The sequence below is a fragment of the Coptis chinensis genome, chromosome 7 (genome assembly GCF_015680905.1).
Source record: "Coptis chinensis isolate HL-2020 chromosome 7, ASM1568090v1, whole genome shotgun sequence".
NCBI lineage: Eukaryota > Viridiplantae > Streptophyta > Magnoliopsida > Ranunculales > Ranunculaceae > Coptis > Coptis chinensis.
This window is the reverse complement of record NC_141462.1, coordinates 79,722,317-79,741,603: the sequence shown is the minus strand read 5'-3', so window position 1 is coordinate 79,741,603 and position 19,287 is coordinate 79,722,317. Positions and strand designations below refer to the sequence as shown.

The 19,287-nt window shown below is 37.5% G+C and overlaps 2 protein-coding genes across 4 annotated transcripts in view; one reads left to right on the top strand and one right to left on the bottom strand.

The window, feature by feature from the left end:
- Positions 1 to 1,140, top strand: part of LOC147489178 (actin-related protein 2/3 complex subunit 1A-like) — a 42,549-nt gene extending 41,409 nt beyond the window's left edge. The window contains 3 exon segments of the mRNA XM_086574583.1: positions 459 to 565; positions 654 to 709; positions 814 to 1,140. Coding sequence (XP_086430709.1) covers positions 459 to 565; positions 654 to 709; positions 814 to 872 — 222 coding nt within the window. The 3' untranslated portion in view covers positions 873 to 1,140.
- A 707-nt stretch (positions 1,141 to 1,847) lies between these two features.
- On the bottom strand, positions 1,848 to 5,144 carry LOC147489177 (uncharacterized). 3 transcript variants are annotated; one of them, XM_086573063.1, is made up of 10 exons: positions 4,900 to 5,144; positions 4,641 to 4,692; positions 4,445 to 4,565; positions 3,862 to 4,376; positions 3,580 to 3,780; positions 3,409 to 3,501; positions 3,213 to 3,320; positions 2,827 to 3,117; positions 2,301 to 2,571; positions 1,848 to 2,132 (listed from the first exon to the last, which is right to left on the bottom strand). In XM_086573063.1, the coding sequence occupies exons 2-10, from the start codon at positions 4,662 to 4,664 to the stop codon at positions 2,113 to 2,115; spliced, it is 1,644 nt and encodes a 547-aa protein (XP_086429189.1). In that variant the 5' UTR covers positions 4,665 to 4,692; positions 4,900 to 5,144; the 3' UTR covers positions 1,848 to 2,112. The 3 variants fall into 3 exon arrangements, with proteins under 3 accessions (XP_086429189.1, XP_086429191.1, XP_086429190.1); XM_086573065.1 differs by having other exon boundaries at positions 3,862 to 4,367; XM_086573064.1 differs by lacking the exon at positions 4,900 to 5,144 and adding an exon at positions 4,779 to 4,851.
- Between the last annotated feature and the right edge of the window lie 14,143 nt (positions 5,145 to 19,287).

The following is a 19,287-nucleotide window of genomic DNA, read 5'->3' as shown; positions in this document are numbered from 1 at the left end:
TCATGCTTTTCCAGAATGGCTGTGGCCATTTCCGTTTATTGGTTTATCTTAATCCAGAATTAGCTTAGTATCTACACTAAGGTTTGCTTCAAATACTGGAACTTATTTGAATGGGACCTTTTGAAAACCTTTCAGTCAGCTTGTAGAACACTTGAAATATACTTGATTGTTATTGCTTTAAACAGAATGAGGCCACTGGGGGAAATCACTTTAATCAGTTGTGCATATGCGCCATCTCTTCCAGTGCATAGCTCGTCCTCATAGGTCACAGAACCACATTAGTTCATTAAAGAAGAAGGTCTAGACATCAATAGGGACACAATCAACCATCATTTGGTATTTGCAAGCACAAACTGTAGTAAAAAACTTATGCCATGTTTGTTCCTCCGATATTTTTATTTCCAGTTCTTTCTAGGCTCTTCTATACGAGCATAAAGTTGACTGTTCTCCTCTTTTAGATTTCTGAAGCATTTGGAAAATTCTATGGTCAATCAAAAAGTACAGTTAGCAACGACGCAGTTGAGCCTTCAAGATCTCATGGTGGCGTCCACGAAAATTGTATAAAGTATGTAATCGAAACTAACTTGTACTCTACCTAACCCGATTCTTCTTTTGTGGCAATTTCCTTAATTTGTTTTCACTTGAATTTCTAGTTCTATCGTGCCTCTAAAGATAGTAGATGGTACGGTGAAGCGCTTCAGCTCTTCAGGTTGGTTAACAACTTCAATTGATTCAAGACCCCCATGAGTTATAAATAGTTTGCTCAATCATGATCTCATTTCTGTTCATCTTCTGCCCTGTTATTTGACACAGGACTTGACGGAAAAGTGGTAGTTTGGGATTTGGAAAACCAACCAGAATTTTCTTTATAATCTTAGGATGTGTAGGCAAGATTGTTCCAGATCTCCATTAACACCAGCTTATACACAGAAGGGGTGTATTTAGTCATGTCCCTCGGGTTATTTACACCAGTATATTCTTAAAGTTGTAGCTTCAAAATTTTCCTTTAAATTGTGGATGGTCGTTACCTAAGGTTCTTTCTCACTTTGTATTCATGGTATTCTGTTGTAAAGAATTATTGATTTTGTACTTAGTAAACGGTATTTGGGACAATAAATTGCATTGGCGTCCTTGGGTCTATGTTATATCTCTTTATTGTCTTTATCTCCCTTCTTGTGCAAAAGGAATTGAGATCATTTTCTTTCCGTTCATTTCTGTTGAAGATTTCAAATTTTGTTTAATTTGGTGCATTTGAGTATAGCAAGTGAAATAGCATGGTAAATTTGTTATTTTGTTTTCGGAAGGGTGAAGCTGATGGAAAAAAGTTATTTGAAGTAACTGGAAAATGGGCAGAAAGGAATTCAGCGGTCTCTAATGAAAATTTTGATGACAATTGCCGAAAATTTGAACATGCTACGGGATTGCACCCCCAAAAATATAAGCAAATGCATATCCTATCTCAAAATAAGTAAATACATATGCATCTTAGAAAATATCATCTACATGGTCAATGCCAATTTTGTTTAACGAAAAAATGAAAATGAAATAATTGCATGATAAGGCTTGACTCAATTTAGTTTGTAAATAACTGCTCTAATCATTCCCGTGAACTTATCTTTAGAAGGCTGGAAACGGAGCGCCAGAGCCAGTACAGAGCATGTCATCTAAACAGCAGGAATTTTTTGCACTACTTCCTATATCATGCTAGCCTCTTGTTCCACACTACCAATGCATAACAGATGCAGTGCAACCACCATTACTCGACATACCGCATCGCATGCTTCCAGAAATGTTAATCAAATTTTAGTTACGACTGAAACATTGAATCATTAAGAATACACATCAGATTACACCAAAAGGTAATGTGGTTTAGCTTGATACAAGAAAAAACTTAACTGATTCGCCTGATGTACATAACCAATCAAGAAATTACAGTCATCTTAGACCCCCAAAAGGTGATGTGATTGAGCTAAATAAAAGAAAAAACTCGACTGATTCTCCTGATATACATAAACAATGAAGAAATTACAGTCATCTTAGACCCCCATAAACATTAAAGGATGACTTTAAGCTAACCAAACCAATGTTACATTCTGTGAAGAGTATGCCACATCAACTGAGACGGATAGCCTCTGCAAAAGGGAATGGAAATTTATTAGTCAGTCACCACTCACAACCTCTAGGAGAACAAAACAAAATGATACAATTCCAGATTACCATGAGCCTATGATACGCTATAACCTCATAAATATATTGATAACAAAAATGAATACTACTTTTTATGTTGTCTGTGGGCTTACCCTCTTTTATTATAAAGTCGGTAGGCCAGGCAATAACACTTCCTACAGCATCCTTCATTCTTTCCATGTCACTTGTTGACCTCCATAATCTTGCAGTATGTTCTACAGCAGCATCTACCCAAACCTTGGAGGCGCCTTGTCCAAGAGGAATGTCATGCACAACTGTGCTAGGGTCATCCGTTACCCAACGGCCCTCAGCTACTATATCCTCTTTCACCATCCTAAATAACTTGCACTTGACACCTTCAGGTTTGTTGCTTCCATACTGTGCCTATCATAAGCAAATGGAAAAGGAAAAACGGTTTACTTCCCTTAAATGTCTGTTATACAATACATAGATAGGTCCACAGAAACTGCGGAGTTGGACAAGTTTTTACTGGGAGTAGCTACAGAGTCACTGAAGTACATATGCTTGTCTTGTACAGCAATAATACTAATTGGACATGGAAAACTAATCAAAGAAGAAAACTTTGCATTTTTCAGACTTACAATAAACTAATAAAGGCTTTCCACATCAGTTACTTGCCTGAGTTTGCACTAGCTGATTCACTAAAATTTGCATTGCTTTCAACTGGTCTTGTGTTTCTTGCTGTAATCTTTCCATGCTAGATACCTTTTCTTTTAGTTCCTTCACTTCTTGTTCTAGTTGATCTACCTTTTCATTGCTTTTTGGAGCTAGCCCTAGTTTAGATGGAGTCACTCCAAATCCAACCCCTCGCACACGGCTACGACGTTCAGGTCCAAGCACTTGTGAAAGAGCATCATCTTTGAGAGAAGACGAGTTTGGAGTAGAAGCTTTCAGGTCTTGTATCTTTTTCTGAGTACAATGCAAGTATCAATCAAGATAAACATGACTGAAAAATCGTATAACAGAGAGTAATACTAAACGGACATAATTCAATAATAGATTACCATTTTCTCAGCAACTTCTGCGTTGGCTGGTTGACCATCCTTCCTAGTATGTGCTTTTTCCCAAACATCAGTTCTAGATACTGATGAAGGGTTCGCACTCTGGTTTTTCTAGAGAAAAAAAAAAAAACCTTTCCCATTCAAATATATAGAGATCCTACAAAACTTAAAAGTTGTTTTCAAATTTGAAGGAAATTACCATTTCAGCCTCCAAACGAGCATAGCCTTTACGACTGGACGTGTAAGTAATAGTTTGCTTTGCTCTCATTTCCTTGAACTTCTTCCTTTTTTCCTACAGAGAATTTTACTTTATGATATAGAAGATAACTTCTACACGTAAATTCCCATAAAATTAGTCACAAACACTCACTTGATATTCTTCCGATTCCCTTTGTCTTAGAAAGATCTTCCATTGCTCAGGATTAATCTTATCAGGTTTGGCAGAAATTCTATCAGCTTCATTATCAAAGGAATCTATTAACGCATTTAATCTTGATTTTGAGGTGCGCCATAAGTAACCCAACTCCTTCATCACATACTTCCTCGATTTTTCTTCTATGATAAACTCTTTCTGCGAAAGGAAAGTCAAAAGGATCAAAATTGTTGTTCAAGAAAAGTTAGGAGGGAAAATGAACCCGTATTCATACTTTACCTTGACTGCTTCCCATAGTTCATCTTTTTTTTCCTTAGGAACCCTCCTCCAATCATTAATGGTTATGTCAACCTTCTCTCGTGCCAAAGAGCCCAATAAAGAGACCATTTTAACTGATTCTTCATTAATAGGTTGCCCTCTCTCATTGAAAGTAACCTCCAACCTATCGATGCTTTCAGTTGCCTCAATTCTACAATCACTGCATTTAGCAGGTCCCCTTCTACGCTTCTTGGAAGAACCTTTGGTTGAGGAGCTCAGCATCTTTTTAGTTGAATGTGTATTTGGGAAGCTTTCATCATTAGTGGGATTGTTGGATCTTCGTTCTGGTGAAGAATCTGTGTTGGGGAGGCTTTCATTGTAAGTGGGATCACTAGATTCATTTTCTGGTGTGGAATAATATACAAGTGGAACGCTTTCATCACAAACGGGTTCCAAACTTTGTCCTGCTAAATTGTTGTAAACTTCTTCTTCAAAACTCTCTCCTACAGCTTGTCGTCTTCTTCGGTCTATTATACCTGAGTGTAACATCTTGCATGAATTCAATATTTCATTAACAATGACAATGTAATTGATATATGTATACCTGGAATTTGATAGTCGTCCTGCTGATCCAAAATCTGGAGTCCCCAGGGGATATTTGTAGTCATAGCAGCATAAATAGCTTCTCTATCTTTCTTGGCTCTCTTTCCCCCTCTCTTTGAGCTCTGCATGAGCAGAAAGGAAACATTATGACTTTATATTTTAAATACCTACTACAAGTCAGACAACTTCGTTCCTACCTCTGCCCTATCGGAATCTGCCATTGTGTGTCCTCAATATTCAAGCATGTAACTGTAGAATAAATATATAAAGTAATCAATCTTGTACAATAATAACTTCCCTTACTAAAATAGTAAAACGCTATTCATATTTCTCACTTGTCTGACAAAATGTCATGCTTTTTCATAACATAATTTCTTCAAACTTTTTTGAAACCCTAACAAAAAAACGACAAAACCTTATAACATATCAACGGAGTAATCGAGAGAGAGAGATTACCACCCGGTGTTCGCGATGAAGGCGGAAGAGAGAGAAACGTTGCGGCGAATTATTAAAAGAACGTCATCAATACGTTTTAATATAAGTAACATTATGACGTTTTTTTAACGTAAGGGGAAAATGTACGCGAATATATCAATCAATAAACGCTATCAAATTGCTGGTATTACGTGATATTTTGGTATTTCTTATTGAAATGTTTTTTGCATTTGAAGAAATTGCACCTGTTACGATGCATCCGAAACATTACATCACGCCGTGTGTAACATTTTTATGTATCTTTCTTGGTAATGTATCAGTTCCATGATCTACGTTGTTGTTTTTTTTTTTTTTTTTTTTTCAAGATAACACCATCTCCATTCTATTAAATTTCAAAATAGTATGGGTTTCAACTCAAAATACTTGGTGGAGGCTCAGTTCCATTAAATCTCAGTTCCATTAAATCTATCACTAAAGTCTAAAACATCAGGGGGAGTCCATTTGGCAGTAGCATGAGCCTCCCCATTACTATTTATTTAAAAACTCCAGCCAAAAATTTTTTCTAACAGGAGAAGTAAAACACCCCTAAGTTCATTAAATTTCATTACAAATATTTCTAATGCTTCCTACTATAGGCAAATTGATCTATTCTGTAGTCTCCATATCATTCTGCAGTGTTTTAACTACTGCTTGATTGTCTCCCAAAAGTACTGCAATTCCTGGTGTTATTTGTTGAATCAGCTTACAAGCCAGTTGATCAGCTGCTAAGAATTCTGCCTGCTGAGAACAAGGCCGACCCTGAACTTTGAGGGGCCTAAGACGAGTTTCTTAAAATAGGCCTATATTATTGAGAAATATACAAGTCTTTTACATAAGGGGTCGTGGGCCAATGTTTGAGTGGACTGGACTACACATAATTTGATTGGACTGAACAGCCTTTACATGTGGCCTAAAGGGTATAAGATTATACTTGGAGGCCCAAATTTTGACCAACAAGTCGAGGGCCTTAGGCGGCTGCCTAGTTGGCCTGCCCTCAGAGCCGGCCCTGGCTGAGTAGTCCTAGCTTTAAACCTGGTGAAACCTACTCTTAGTGTACTTTCATTATAGTCCTTACATATTGCTCCTGCTGCTCCCAAACATTTGTTACTGTCAAAGGCAGCATCATATAAGACATGAATCATGTAGTCAGTTACATTGATTGTAGGTATAAGAACATGTAACATACTCCCATTCTATGTCTTGAAAGCTTTTAAATGCGAATTCCAGGTGGAGTAAGCATTTCTCCAAATTTCAATCATAGATAGAGGAGCATGCTCGATCAAATCTGATTCTATTCCTGTGTTTCCATATCTCATAAAGCATAATTAAACAATATATATAGACCTCTTTGCTTCAGATCAATGTAATCATCAGCTAGCCAGTTTAAGAAAAGTTCTATCCATTGCTTACTTTCAGTGAAATTGTGAGCTTCTATTCTAACAGAAACAGTTGATGCATACCAGACTTTCTTTATCCGATCACAACTAAAGAAAAAATGGTAATCATACTCAATGGGAGATAGTGGAAGTAAAGTTTCCACAAAAATAGTTGAATACTAGCTTCAACTTTCATATTCCAGATGCTTTTGACAATTCTAGAGTTGAAGGTGGAAGATTGCATTGGGCTGAATATGACTCACTGCAAATGTTATGATAAGTTGTCTTGACTGTGAAGTTTCCTTTTCTAGTTCTTAACCAAATGAGGTTGTCTTCTAACACATTAGGTCTAATGTGAGTGAGACTGATGGTATTTTTTATGTGAATTGGAAACATATCTCCAATTCTATTCAAGTTCCAGGTACTAGACCCTTGATATATAAGGTGGTTTACAGTGAGTGTAGGTTAGGATCAACAGGTTTGAAATCTTCAAGAGTAAGACGTTTGCCATTGGCTATAATCCAAGGATCATTAAACAGAGACACATTCTTCCCATTACCAACCATCCAAACTGAACTGCCATAAGCAACCCACAAATGATTGCACAAGCCCCTCCAAAAGTAAGAGCACTCATTTGGCATCTTTTTTATATCTTTGAGTTTCCACCACTTAGAGTATACAGACTTGAAGAAAGATGCCCATAAAGACTCTTGATTCTTGTAGAGGTTTGGATTTTGTACCTACGACCTGATGTTGAGTTTGATAGAGAATGGATGCACTCTTTCTTGGGATAAGAGTTGCCTACGTATTAAGTTTCTTGGGTAAACTTGAATCAAGCCTTACGTAGTTCATCTTTCTTTACTTATAGATGTTTGAGCTGACTTTTCTTATTTGCTCCAGGCCGTTGTCAAGTATAAATCCATATTTTGTGCTATTTTGATGATTCGTCATTACTTCTAATGTTACAAAGTAAATGTCTCCTTGATTGGTGTGTTGACTGAGCTTCAGGATCACGGTAGATCATTTGCTTCCATATATGGCTGTGTTTGATATTTGGGACGACCTGAGTTTAGGTCATTTTTACGTCATGGTGGTGTGGTACGAGCTGTGAAGATACGACCTGGTGTGTGGACACGTGTGCTATAGTGATATGTTTGAGAATGGAGGGTACTTACACAGCCCCCTTTATTTTATTTATTTTTTTGGACAGCTGTGGTGTGAAAAGAAAAAATAAAATAAAGCTTTCAACACGTGTCACACAGCTGGTTTTGTTTGAACGGTTTTGGAAAATATGCGGGAACTGTTAGATTTGATCCTAGTCTATGTGGCGAGGTTATGATTACGTTTTGTGGGGAAGGCAAAACGTTTTGTCTGTTTTTGAAATTTGTGCAGTTGAAGGGTTTGTTTTCTAGCGGTCTTTCATTTCCTCATTCTATCAACACAAAGGAAGCAAAAGCAGAGAGAAAGAAAGAAAAAAAAACAAGCAAAAAGTTTTCAACCTTTCGTCTTCAGGTGCATCTCTTTTGATCTCAAAAAATTGATCTTTTTGTTACCTTTTTGCTTTTGTCATGTCGATTACTAGATTAGTGAGTTTGAGTGGGAAAATTGAGTTGGATCAGTGGAGAGAGAGAATTGTGAGTGATGGAGATGGTGGTGTTAGGGCTCGTAGTGGAGGTGAGGCGTCATCGTCTTCCTCATTGGAGACGATGGCTGAGGAGGCGATACCTAGGTCGGTAAATTGTACTGCTGCTTTGAGGGAGGAGTTTGGTTGGGTGGACTCCGATCTGACTGTATACGACCTAGGTGGAGAGAGGAATGTGTTTGGCTTGGATTACGTTCATAGGGATGGGTGTGTTGTGGTTTGTTATGGTCAATTGAAAGCTGGGATGAGGTTGCCAGTATCCCGTTTTACTGCGGAGGTTTTGAACTTTTGTGGAAAGGCTCCTTGTCAGTTCGTGGGGAATAGTTGGACGGTTTTTAATGTGTTGGATTTGTTGAATGAAAGGGGTTATAACATCTATTTATAATATGTGCTTGAGCATTTTTCTGTGAATAGGTCATCTACTATGAATTTTAGCTAGGTGGTGAAGGGGAAATCTGCTGTGATTGTGGGAATGAGTAAGGAGGATTGGGGGTGTAGACTTTTACTGGTTGTGGGTAATTACAATCCTTCTGACTGGGAGTTGGCGAATCATACTATAAAGTGGGATGGTAGGTCGTTATGTTATAGATCGTAGTGTATGTGTGATAGTTGATATTTTGAACGTTCTGACAACTTTATTTTGTTTTTGTAGAGGTTGCTATTCGTGGGCGTATGAGTACCGGGGCTATAGAAGAGTTTGCTTATTTGAGTTGGGAGGAGAAATGATCTGTCTTAGGAGAGGTTGCGCATTACTTCAAGAAGCGCAGAGGTGAGAAGATCAATTGGAAGAAGGTTGAGCAGAAGAAAAGGGCCCGAAAGTTAGTCTTTGACATCTCTGACTCTAGCTCGGATACTAAGATAGAAAGAGAGGATCAAAGGAGGGTGCCTGTTTATGGAGTGAGAACGGTTGGAGGAGGCTCTGGCAGCCGTCCTGTGTCCAGACAACCTGAGGGGGGTGAAAGTGATAGGGGGGTCATGGAGGTGGGACTGTTGGGGGAGGTGGTGATGCTCCCGCTCCCTTTCATAGGCCTCAGTTGAGTAGGCGGGCTGAGGTCAGTGAGCCTGAGGGGGCTAAGAGGACCCGAACTGAGTCTGAGGAATGACCTGTTATAGTGGAAGGTCGTTCTTCATCAAGTCGGGCTCCTTTGAAAAGGATGAACCTGAAGGAGCAGGCGGTTGATGTGGGGGTGGTTAATGCGGATAAGTGCTCAAAAAGTGCAATTTAACCCTCGATTATGCCTCTTGTTTAGCCATCTTAGTGGACTAATAGTGTTTGTAAGTTATGTTTTATGATTCTACAGGTGAAAGAGAGAGTTTTGTGAAATATTAGAGAAAAAGGGATAAAACGGAGCAATTCGGAGCATTAAGGATCATATGGGAAGCCTGTGGACAATCATGGAGAAGGCCAAGGAATTGAAGATATTAAAGATGCGACTTGGACCTATTTTAAAGCCTATTTGGAATCCCAAGGCCAAAGGATTCGTTGCTTGGACCAAAGCCCGCAAAAGAGGATAGAAGGATAGAGCAAAAGAGGGAAAATAGACTTCCACGTCTGGGACGCAAGGATCGTGCGTCCAAACACAATGCTCACGTCTGAGACACAAGGATCGTGCATCCAGATGCATAAAACGACACTGTAGCCACTTTCTTCTCAGTTTTGGAGACGAAGTTGGACTCTGAAAGAAGTCTATTTGTATTAGGAAACAAATGGCGGTTTGGAATGCTTCTAGAACTCATTGTAAACCTTATAAATAGAGGACCTAAGTGCCTCATGTAATTTGCCAATTCACTTATACTCTTGTCTCCAGAACTTAAGGCAGAGAGAGATTAATAATAAAAGATTTAGTTTTAACTAGTCGAGTCTTAATAAATTAGTCTTTCTAGTCTTATGTTCTTCGACTCTTCTTCTTCTCGTTCTTCGTGTTCTTCCTTCTTTATGGAAGGCTAATCTTCTCCTTCAAGGGAGGAGATGAAGCCGATGCTTAAGGTTTAATGATTCTTCTGGTTCATGGTGTTCTTCAATCAGGTTAGTTCTTTATGTTTTTAGTTATTAGTTCCATTGCCCACACCAAGGGATGGAAGTATAGAATAGGGTTTATGTTTTGCAATATTAATATCATGCTAGTGTTCTTTACTTTTCTTCTAGTAGTATAATTATTTAGAGTTAGGGAAGTATTCTTTGTGTTGCCTTAGAAGGGGTAGCTTAGGGAGTGGCTGCCTAGGGGAAATATTCTTTGTGTTTGCCTTAAGTGGTCATTGAATGGCCGCCCTATTAGGAAGTACTCCTTGATGTTGCTCTCGGTAATTAATACATTGAATGGTTGCCCAAGCTTACATAAAAGGAAATAAGATATTAATAGCATAAACATAGGAACAACCTTAAGTAGAGTTAATTGTTAACGATGTTTCGTCCAAGAGAGCATCGGCACTTGCTCAATTGCCTAATTATAGTCTACTCGTAAGAACAACCATGAAGCATAAGGTCATAGATCAAAAGTATTGGTGGATTCTAATCTCTTGAATTCCCTCTCTTATAAATTCTCAATAGTTTAGTTAATTTAGTTTAGTTTTAGAATCTAAAATCTCTAAAATCATAGTTTTTAATCCCTCAAATCCCCTTTCCAGTCCTGTCCTTTCACATAACATACACTTAAAAGTGGAACGATGCCCTACTCATCATTTACTTATTGAGGGATAATTAGGTTTTGATATGCTTCTATTTTGTTCAACGAACCATCATCCATCTACATCATCTATCTATATCATTCATATACCATCTCATCTACACACAAAAGGAGCGCGTGTCAAATGCTAGGGGGAAGAAGAAGGCTAGTGACACTGAGCCAACTACCCAAAAATGCAAAGGGTCTGGGAGTACTCTCCAAGGTGATAAGGCTAGTGAGTCTGACGTTTTGGATAGAACTAATGGTCACCTACTACGACCCCATAAGTGGGTTGACAAGGCTAGTGAAGAATAGGAACTGCAGTTTCAAGTCTTCACTGGTTGCAAATGGGCTGCTGGAAAGTATTGCCCTAGATGGAGATATGCATCATCTGGAGACTGGGAAGGATCTGGAGGCGAACCTAAAAGACATGGATCACTCGATATGTTTTGTAAGTGTCCTTCCGATCTGAGTTTTTGTCTTGTGCTTTGTGTTATTGCTTTTTGACTTATTTTGTTATTTTGTCAGGTTTTTACGATGTATAGAAAGCTGAGAGAGATGGCAACTATCTTCGACCTGTACAAGAAAGAGCTGGAGGTTGCCAAGGAGTCTTATGACAAGTTTCGGGTCGCGGGTTGAGAGGTCGAACGAAATGAAGTGGGGTGGGGCTCAGTCGGGGATTTGGTTGGGAAGGTGGCTTTATTGCAGCCGCCTCTTAATGCTTCAAGGGTGGAGGTAGTGCATTGGGTTGCTGAGAGCAAACAATCACAGGCCATTGCTGAGCGAGCTCAGAATTAATATAACAACCTGGTCGATCTAGTAGAGAGTGGTAATGTCTACATTCTGGTAGATGATTACATGGACCTAGAACATAAGTACATAACCCTCACTCAAAAGGTCTGTTGAAAATGGGGCTACAATAGTAACTGTTGTAGATGCTAGTAGACGATCTGATCTACCAACCGACCTGGGTGCTGCTCCAGCTGCTTAGCCCACTGAAGATGTTGCCACTAAAGTGTTGAATGCAAGTGGTGATTCGGCTAGTGGCTCTGTTAGTGAAGAGGATGCCAACTGGACCCCTTAAATGTAGAGAATTTGCCTCGTGTCAACTGATTGTGTTCTTCTTGTAATTTGATTGATGATGGATGAAGTTTTTGAACTATTTTTGTTGCTGATACTGATAACTTTATTTTGATGGGGATGCTGAGGTCGTTTTCCCAGAATAACTTGGGGGGGCTCTAGTATCTAACCGAAATTGTATTAAGTAAAAATATTTAAATTACTTACTTGTTTTGAAATGAGATTGTCTATGAATTTTGTATGAATGTGATTGTTTCCCTTGCTTTTTGTTTTGTTATTTGACGATCTGTGCTGCATAGTAGTAGACTCGATGACCTATCATACTTTGTTAGATCGTCTGATGATTGTAGGTCGTAGGTGCTTGTATATGACTTGATAAATGCGCGTAGTTGGCACCTAGGTTTCTTCGTGTCCTTAGGTGTGTGTATTGATTGAGTTGTTCCTTTTAGAGGAACTTCTTATTGATTTTTTACTGATAATTAGCCTTTGATTATTAATTATAGTTGAGTCAAACTTAACCCTTTCAAAGGCCTTAAGTTGACTTGTGGTCCTTTTGGGGGTACTTTGGATTGTATTTGACTGATAATTAGCCTTTGCGTGGCAATTACAGTTGAATCGTTCTTAACCCTGACATTGGTGTTAAGTTGATTTGTGATCCTTTTGGGGGACCGTGGATTGAATTTGATTCATAATTAACCATTGCGTGGTAATTATAGTTGAGTCGTGCTTAACCCTGACGTTGGTGCTAGGTCGGTTACTTTGATATCCCAGATCGGGTAGCGAGTGCAAGATGCGTGGTACTCATGTAATGCAATGATAACATTTATACACGAAATACTGATGATGAAATTTTATTCATATTGATTGATACATCTGGAGACAAATTATTGGTAAAAACGCTTGAGTAGAGCTGTATTCCAAAGTTGGGGAAGCACATCACCGAGCTGAGTTTTGATCCAGTAAGCTCCATTTCCAATGACTTTGTGAACTATGTATGGGCCTTCCCAAGTTGGATCAAGCTTGGCTGGTGTTAAGGTCTTTTTGAGGACTAGGTTGCCAGCTTGGAAAGATCTTGGGACGACCTTCTTGTTGTAAGATCGTTGGATGGTTTGGTGATATCGAGTTAGGGATATTGCAGCAATCTCTCTTCGCTCCTCTAGGAGGTCGACTTCTCTGGCTAAGATGTTGTCATTTTCTCCTGATTCGACGATGTCAGAACATGTGGTTATGATTGTAAGTTCTGATGGTATGACTGCTTCAGTTCCGAAGCAAAGTGTGAAAGGAGACTCGTTGGTACTGGCTTGGGCTGTTGTTCTGTATGCCCATAAGATGTTTTCGAGTTGTTCTGGCAATTGACTTTTCTTGCTCTCCAACTTCTTTTGGAGATTCTCTTTGATGGATTTGTTTGTGGCCTCTGCTTGGCCATTGCTTTGTGCATATCTAGGTGTAGAAAATGCTTGAGTGATGCGCTATTTTTGTAGGAATTGCTTGACTTGTGTGCCGGCAAATTGGGTTCCATTGTCCATGATGAGGGTGTGGGGTAGACCAAATCTTGTGATGATATTGGTCCATATGAAGTTGATGACGTGGACTTCTTTGACTTGAACAAGTGGGATTGCCTCAACCCATTTGGTGAAGTAATTTGTGGCTGCAATGACGTATTTGATGACGGTGGACCATTTCGCACCAGGAGTCAAGAAACATTTCTCTTTGTATCTTTGTATAAAAGTTTGTCCTATCACTGTTTCAACAGCAGCAGCTTTGTCACCCCCCAAATTTTCAGAATATTTAAAATAAGAAATTATCCAAGATATAATTATCTCAATCGTCACCCTATTCAATCATCTGAAAACCATGATGAAACGAAACCCTAACATATTATCAATTAACCATGATATTAAAATCTGAGATCAAATTTAAAACCAAAAGGAACAATCATTCAATCACATTATTAAACTACAAAGAAACTAACCAACTCTATTATATCTGTCTCAAAACAAAACCGTACACTTCAGAAAAACTTAAACCAAAAAACTCCAAAAGCAAATCCAAATCACGTGTCCTCATCCACTGCACTCTACTATCTATATTTCCAAGAACACACCCACGTTGCAAAACAAAACAAACATGGGTCAGCAAATTGAATTTGTTGGTATGAGGAAGATTAAAAATATAAAAACAATATGTTCAATATTTCAAATAAAAGGATATACTATTACAATCAATTTAACTTGGAAGACAAGTTAGTTCCGTTTTCTCAAAACGGCATGTAGTTTCTTCCCAAGTAAGATTTCACCCTCAATATACAATTCCAAGAATCTCATATAACAATACTAATCATTCCACTTTCCAAAATAACTCACAACATAAATATCACTTATTAAATGCACATATGATAACCTAATTAAATATGAGTTTGATACACCTTACCTTTAAGCCAACATATCGTCTTAGGGTAGGATATTTACGTTCCTCCATAAAAGATTAATAGATCCTACCCTCCTCTAAAACAGAGTTAGACATCATAATAAAATGATTTATCTCAGCCAGTCAAATTTCCATTTATAATCACGTACACCTCATTTAAGTCTAGTTGATACAACCTGGTTCGTCCCGCATATTCGGGGAATACCATCTTTATATATATATAATAGCAATCCCTTTTGGAGTGTTGTGAGGGTGTCCACGTCGACAGGGGGATTACGAAAAAATAGGAGACAAAAAAGGAAGTTTGCTGCACCAAAAAACCCAACCTACAAAGAATTTTGATTTATGTCGGATTCTATTACTTGATACTTTAAACCATCTCCACGAAGGATTTTTTAGAACCCAAAAAATGCTCTTCTCTCTCCCTCCCCAACGATCACTCCATCTTCTTATTCAACAATAAATCTACAAATATTGTTTTATCAAATGATCCACCACCTTTTGCCTTCTTCAAGACTCCTCTTTTAGTATCCTCAACAAGCTTCCTGGCAACTAGCAACCACCGGTATACATCCTATTATTCAAAGTTTCAAACCACTTGATTTATTCTCATTTTTTATATATTGTGATGAAGGATTTGTTTCGCTATTGGTTTTGTGGTCAATATGAGATTTTGCCAAAGCCATATTCATGACATGAATCGTTATGAAACTTTGCTAACTTCAAACTAAGGTTAGTTAATTGTTTGATTTATTTAATACATTTTCCCTCTGAAGAGAACTCACAAATTATTTCAGCATATCTCATAATGGAATTCCATGTACCACAATGAATGTCTTTATCGCCCTTTCGAGTTAGATATTGGAGTAAGAACCGATACTATATTGAATCATATTAATGTCACACAACCAGATTAGTAATTGTTAAATAGAGACCCTTTGAAGGCTATCGAAAAATAAGTCCATTCCATGATACTAAGCGCCTTAGGCAAATCAAAGGTAACCAATTTGACTCATTTAATCTATGCTTTGTTTTTCGTTTTCCTTTCTTGCAAACATTAGATAAAGTTTTGAACTTTAGGTCTAATAAGTGGTTTTTTTAAGTATGTATGTAAGTGAAAAGGGAGCTTAGTTTGCACTACTGCATTCAATTCCACCTTTGTGAGCATGAAGCAGATAATGAAACTCTTCATATGTGTAGATCTGCTCAAACTCAGGACTGGTGTGCTATGGTGGTATAGTTTCATGTGAGTGTCTAGTTTAATGCTTTTGTTCATTTATTTTTTTCTTTAAAGTGCATTTAGTATTCAAGTATCGACTTTGTCGTAGGCTTCACTAATGATAAAAAATTAGCCATCGATATCGACGCTAGTCTATGGATCAAAAAGTCTTGGTAAATTCATGAAAAAGTTGAAGAAACCACGAGTCGTTCTCTTAAAAGGTTTGTTATATATGATATCCCACTTTAGGAATTGTAGCTCAAGTGCTTACGCCCTAGAATAGCGCAAGTAAGAAATCATTTTTGAATTTTTTGTGTCAAAGTTTCAAGAAAACTATTTTGTCTATGATCTTTACTTACATTTTCATATTTGCTGCTTCACTCAAAGAACACTACAGTGGTTCCTTAAGTCATATAGTAGCTCTAGCAACTTACTTAGAATCAGTGACCATTTTGATTGTACAAATGCATTGGTTCAAGCCAATTCTTAATCCATATTCTTCAGGCTTTAGTTCTTAGCACATAGCCTTCTTTTAGAGCTTTTCATTTACCATCATCAACAGTAAACAAACAAAGTTTTAATATCATCGGATGTTCTTTTAGCCTAATTGCAAGTTGAGAGCAAGAATAGACAACAATTATGCTCTAAGTTGGCACACTTGCAATTGAATTGGAACGTTTCACTACCATTTTCTCACTTATTTTCTAATCTTTTTTTTCCATGAATCATATCAACGTTTATTGGGCTTTTAATTCTTGAATGCTACCTAGATTGGGGTTTACTTTTTAGTTAACTTTTGTATGGGGTTTCAATTAAAATTGACGGATTTAAAGGCCCCAAATTATGGAATGCAATTTTACTTGCAATGGCCTATTAGTTACATCTACAGTTATGATGGATTTAAACATTGATTTCTCACCATGAAAATAGTTGCGAATTCCAAAAGTTAGGATATACATTTGAAACTATCACAATTTTTGTGTGTTATTTTTTTTTATGAACATTTGCATATACTTGGTTTTCTAGATGTTTCAAAAGAGCAATTCTTATACAATTTGTGTAAGTGGTTTCCTGATCTTTTTGTAGCAATGTGTCAATAGCTTAATAGCATAGACATTCACCATCATCCTAACAATTTCAGTATACTAACAATTCACGCTACGACATTATAGTTTTCATGAAACATCATCCATTTAGTGTAGTCTACCCTTAATCAATAATTGGTTCTTACATGATGCATTGCCTTTAGCGTGCACATAATGGGTGTCGATACCTGTTGCATGTTTCTTAAGATATAGTGTATGTTTGAGAAAAGTAGCAACGAAAATTTGATAGATATGAAATCAATTGTTTTGTATTCCTTTTTGGAATCAGTTGATAAAATCCACTATTCCAGAAAGAATATCAGGATAATTTTATCATATCAACAATCAGCTTGATATACTTCTCTAGGAACAGCATAGTTGGTAGCCAATTGTGGTACAATGAATCGAATGGTGCACATGCATGGTCATGAGTTTTTCAGTTTTAAAACCAAGTATGGCTAGAAATGTTTCATCAATTTTAATTCCCACATAGATGGATTTCATTGTCGTGTTTACGATGGATTTCATTGTCACATATACCTTGGAAAGAGGAAACCTTTTCACTCCTATGCCATCACCCGTTTGTAGGACAGGTTAGAAAACTAGTTTATCATAATACCTATATCAAGGTTAGTCATTCACATGACATTATTACGTCATAAAGTTTCTGCGTGCATAACCATATATAGATATCAGATTATCACAAGTCATTAATATTTTCGTAATAACATATCAAGGTATAGTTATTTTACAATCACATAAAAAATCACAAGCATTCATTAATATTATTCACAGTCACACTTCACATCCATAACATCACACAATTTCGCATACTTTTAGTTCATTCAATTCCATAATGTATCTTGTTTATTAATCACTTATTTATTGACCTCACCTTTAATTCCTACTCCATGATTTGCACTTCACACATTTGCCAAATCACACATACCCGCGTGCCTCTCTCACACCGAGTACCACTACAAGACATATGTCCCAAGCGGGGATATCACATCTAGGAACATATTTACATCTTGCAAACTCGTAACTTGTGAGTCATAGCCATATATGGGCTTTCCATTCGCATAATCACAGCCTCTTATGGGCATTCAATATCTCAAGTCATTCATGGCATATTCAATGAATACTTTGGGTCATTCCCGCCACATTCAAGAAATACATATCATACACTAACAGGTCATTCATAGCACATTCAATGAATACCTTGGGTCATTCCCGCCACATTCAAGGAATACCCATTATAACACTAACAAGTCATTCATAGCACATTCAATGAATACCTTCCTATCACATGACATCTCAAGTCATAATATATCATTACCAAATCCTGAGGCGTGGAGAGTTCTAAAGGTGTGGCCAACTCATTGAAAATATTTTCTCAGCTCACTTATCATTATACTAGCATTAATCATGTACAACAATTGATCACACGAGTAGAAAGTTATTTTCTCACATCAATGCAAATCAATGACGCATTTAAATATCATTGAACGCAATACAAATGGTCATCAATCAAATACAATTCAAATAGCCACAATCACATACACAATTAAATACTAACATTATACATATATAGTTATCACAAAAACTAATATATAATATATAATATAGTGGCTGCACCTGTACATAAGGCTGCCTACGTCTCCAATATTTCAAGATTAGAATCAAGCCTTACGTAGCTCTTAACCAATAAATATCAGCATTCTTGTATGTATACCTTTAAGGAAAACAACAATTTATACTCTATAGAATCACATACAATAAGTTTCAAATACTCTCACAATCATATACGTAAAGTTTCATACCCAGAGTACACTATGAACTTTTAAATCCAAAAACTCACAAATGGATATTTCTCTACTTTTGATTCTAAAAAAAACGATCTTATGAACCATGTCGGTTTCAAATAAAACCACAGTCTAAAAATAGGCTACAAACACTATATAAAACACCCAAGAAGAGTTTAAGAGAATCTTAGTTCATTACTAGACATATTTCCCAAAACAGGTTCATGTACATAAAAGAAAACATGGTAGGTTTTCTAGCCAACTTGTCAAAGCAATAACTTTTTCTATAGTCATCCAAATGATACACCACTTGATTATTTGAAAACTAGGATAGGTATACTTACTTCTTCATGCAGAACTCGATGTCCTAACCTCAGCCCATCTAGAAGAAAACTTAGGTCAAAAACGGTAAAAATCCTAATTTTCAGCAGACTAGATTTCTGACAGACTATCTTCCAAATGACACAACTCTTTCCACAGGTATCCAAATGCATCGAGGCTTTTTGTGTTGAAAAGCTAACACACAGAACATACTTTCTTATGTTTTACAAAAATACTCAATCTCATTCTAAATATGCCAAAACTAGGCTCGAATATAGTGCACAGAAACTGATTTCTGACGCACTATTTTCTGCCAATCAAACTTCCAGACGTCATAATTAATTCCATGGGCCTTCGAATGCGATGATGCCAATTGGAATAGAAATCAGACTTCCAGATATTACTATTTTATATTTTATAAAAATTGAACTAAAGATTTCCCCATCTCCAATCTGTCGTGACGGTGTGTCTTCTTCTTTAAATCCTTTCCTCAATGTCGATTCCAGATCCGACGCCTCTTCCTCCTCCCCTTCCCGCGGTGTTACACCTCCCCCTCCCCTTCCCGCGGTGTTGCCCCTCCCCCTCCCCTAGATCCGACCGAGGCTCCATCCACTTCCGGGCAACCCTTTGCCCTTCCGCCGCCTCCCCGACACAGCCGTAGACCTAACCTAGAAGCTGTTAAGGCGGCTTACGGTATACCTGCTGATGTCATTTTAGAGCATGTGCCTAACCTAACTTACTTTCCTCACTTA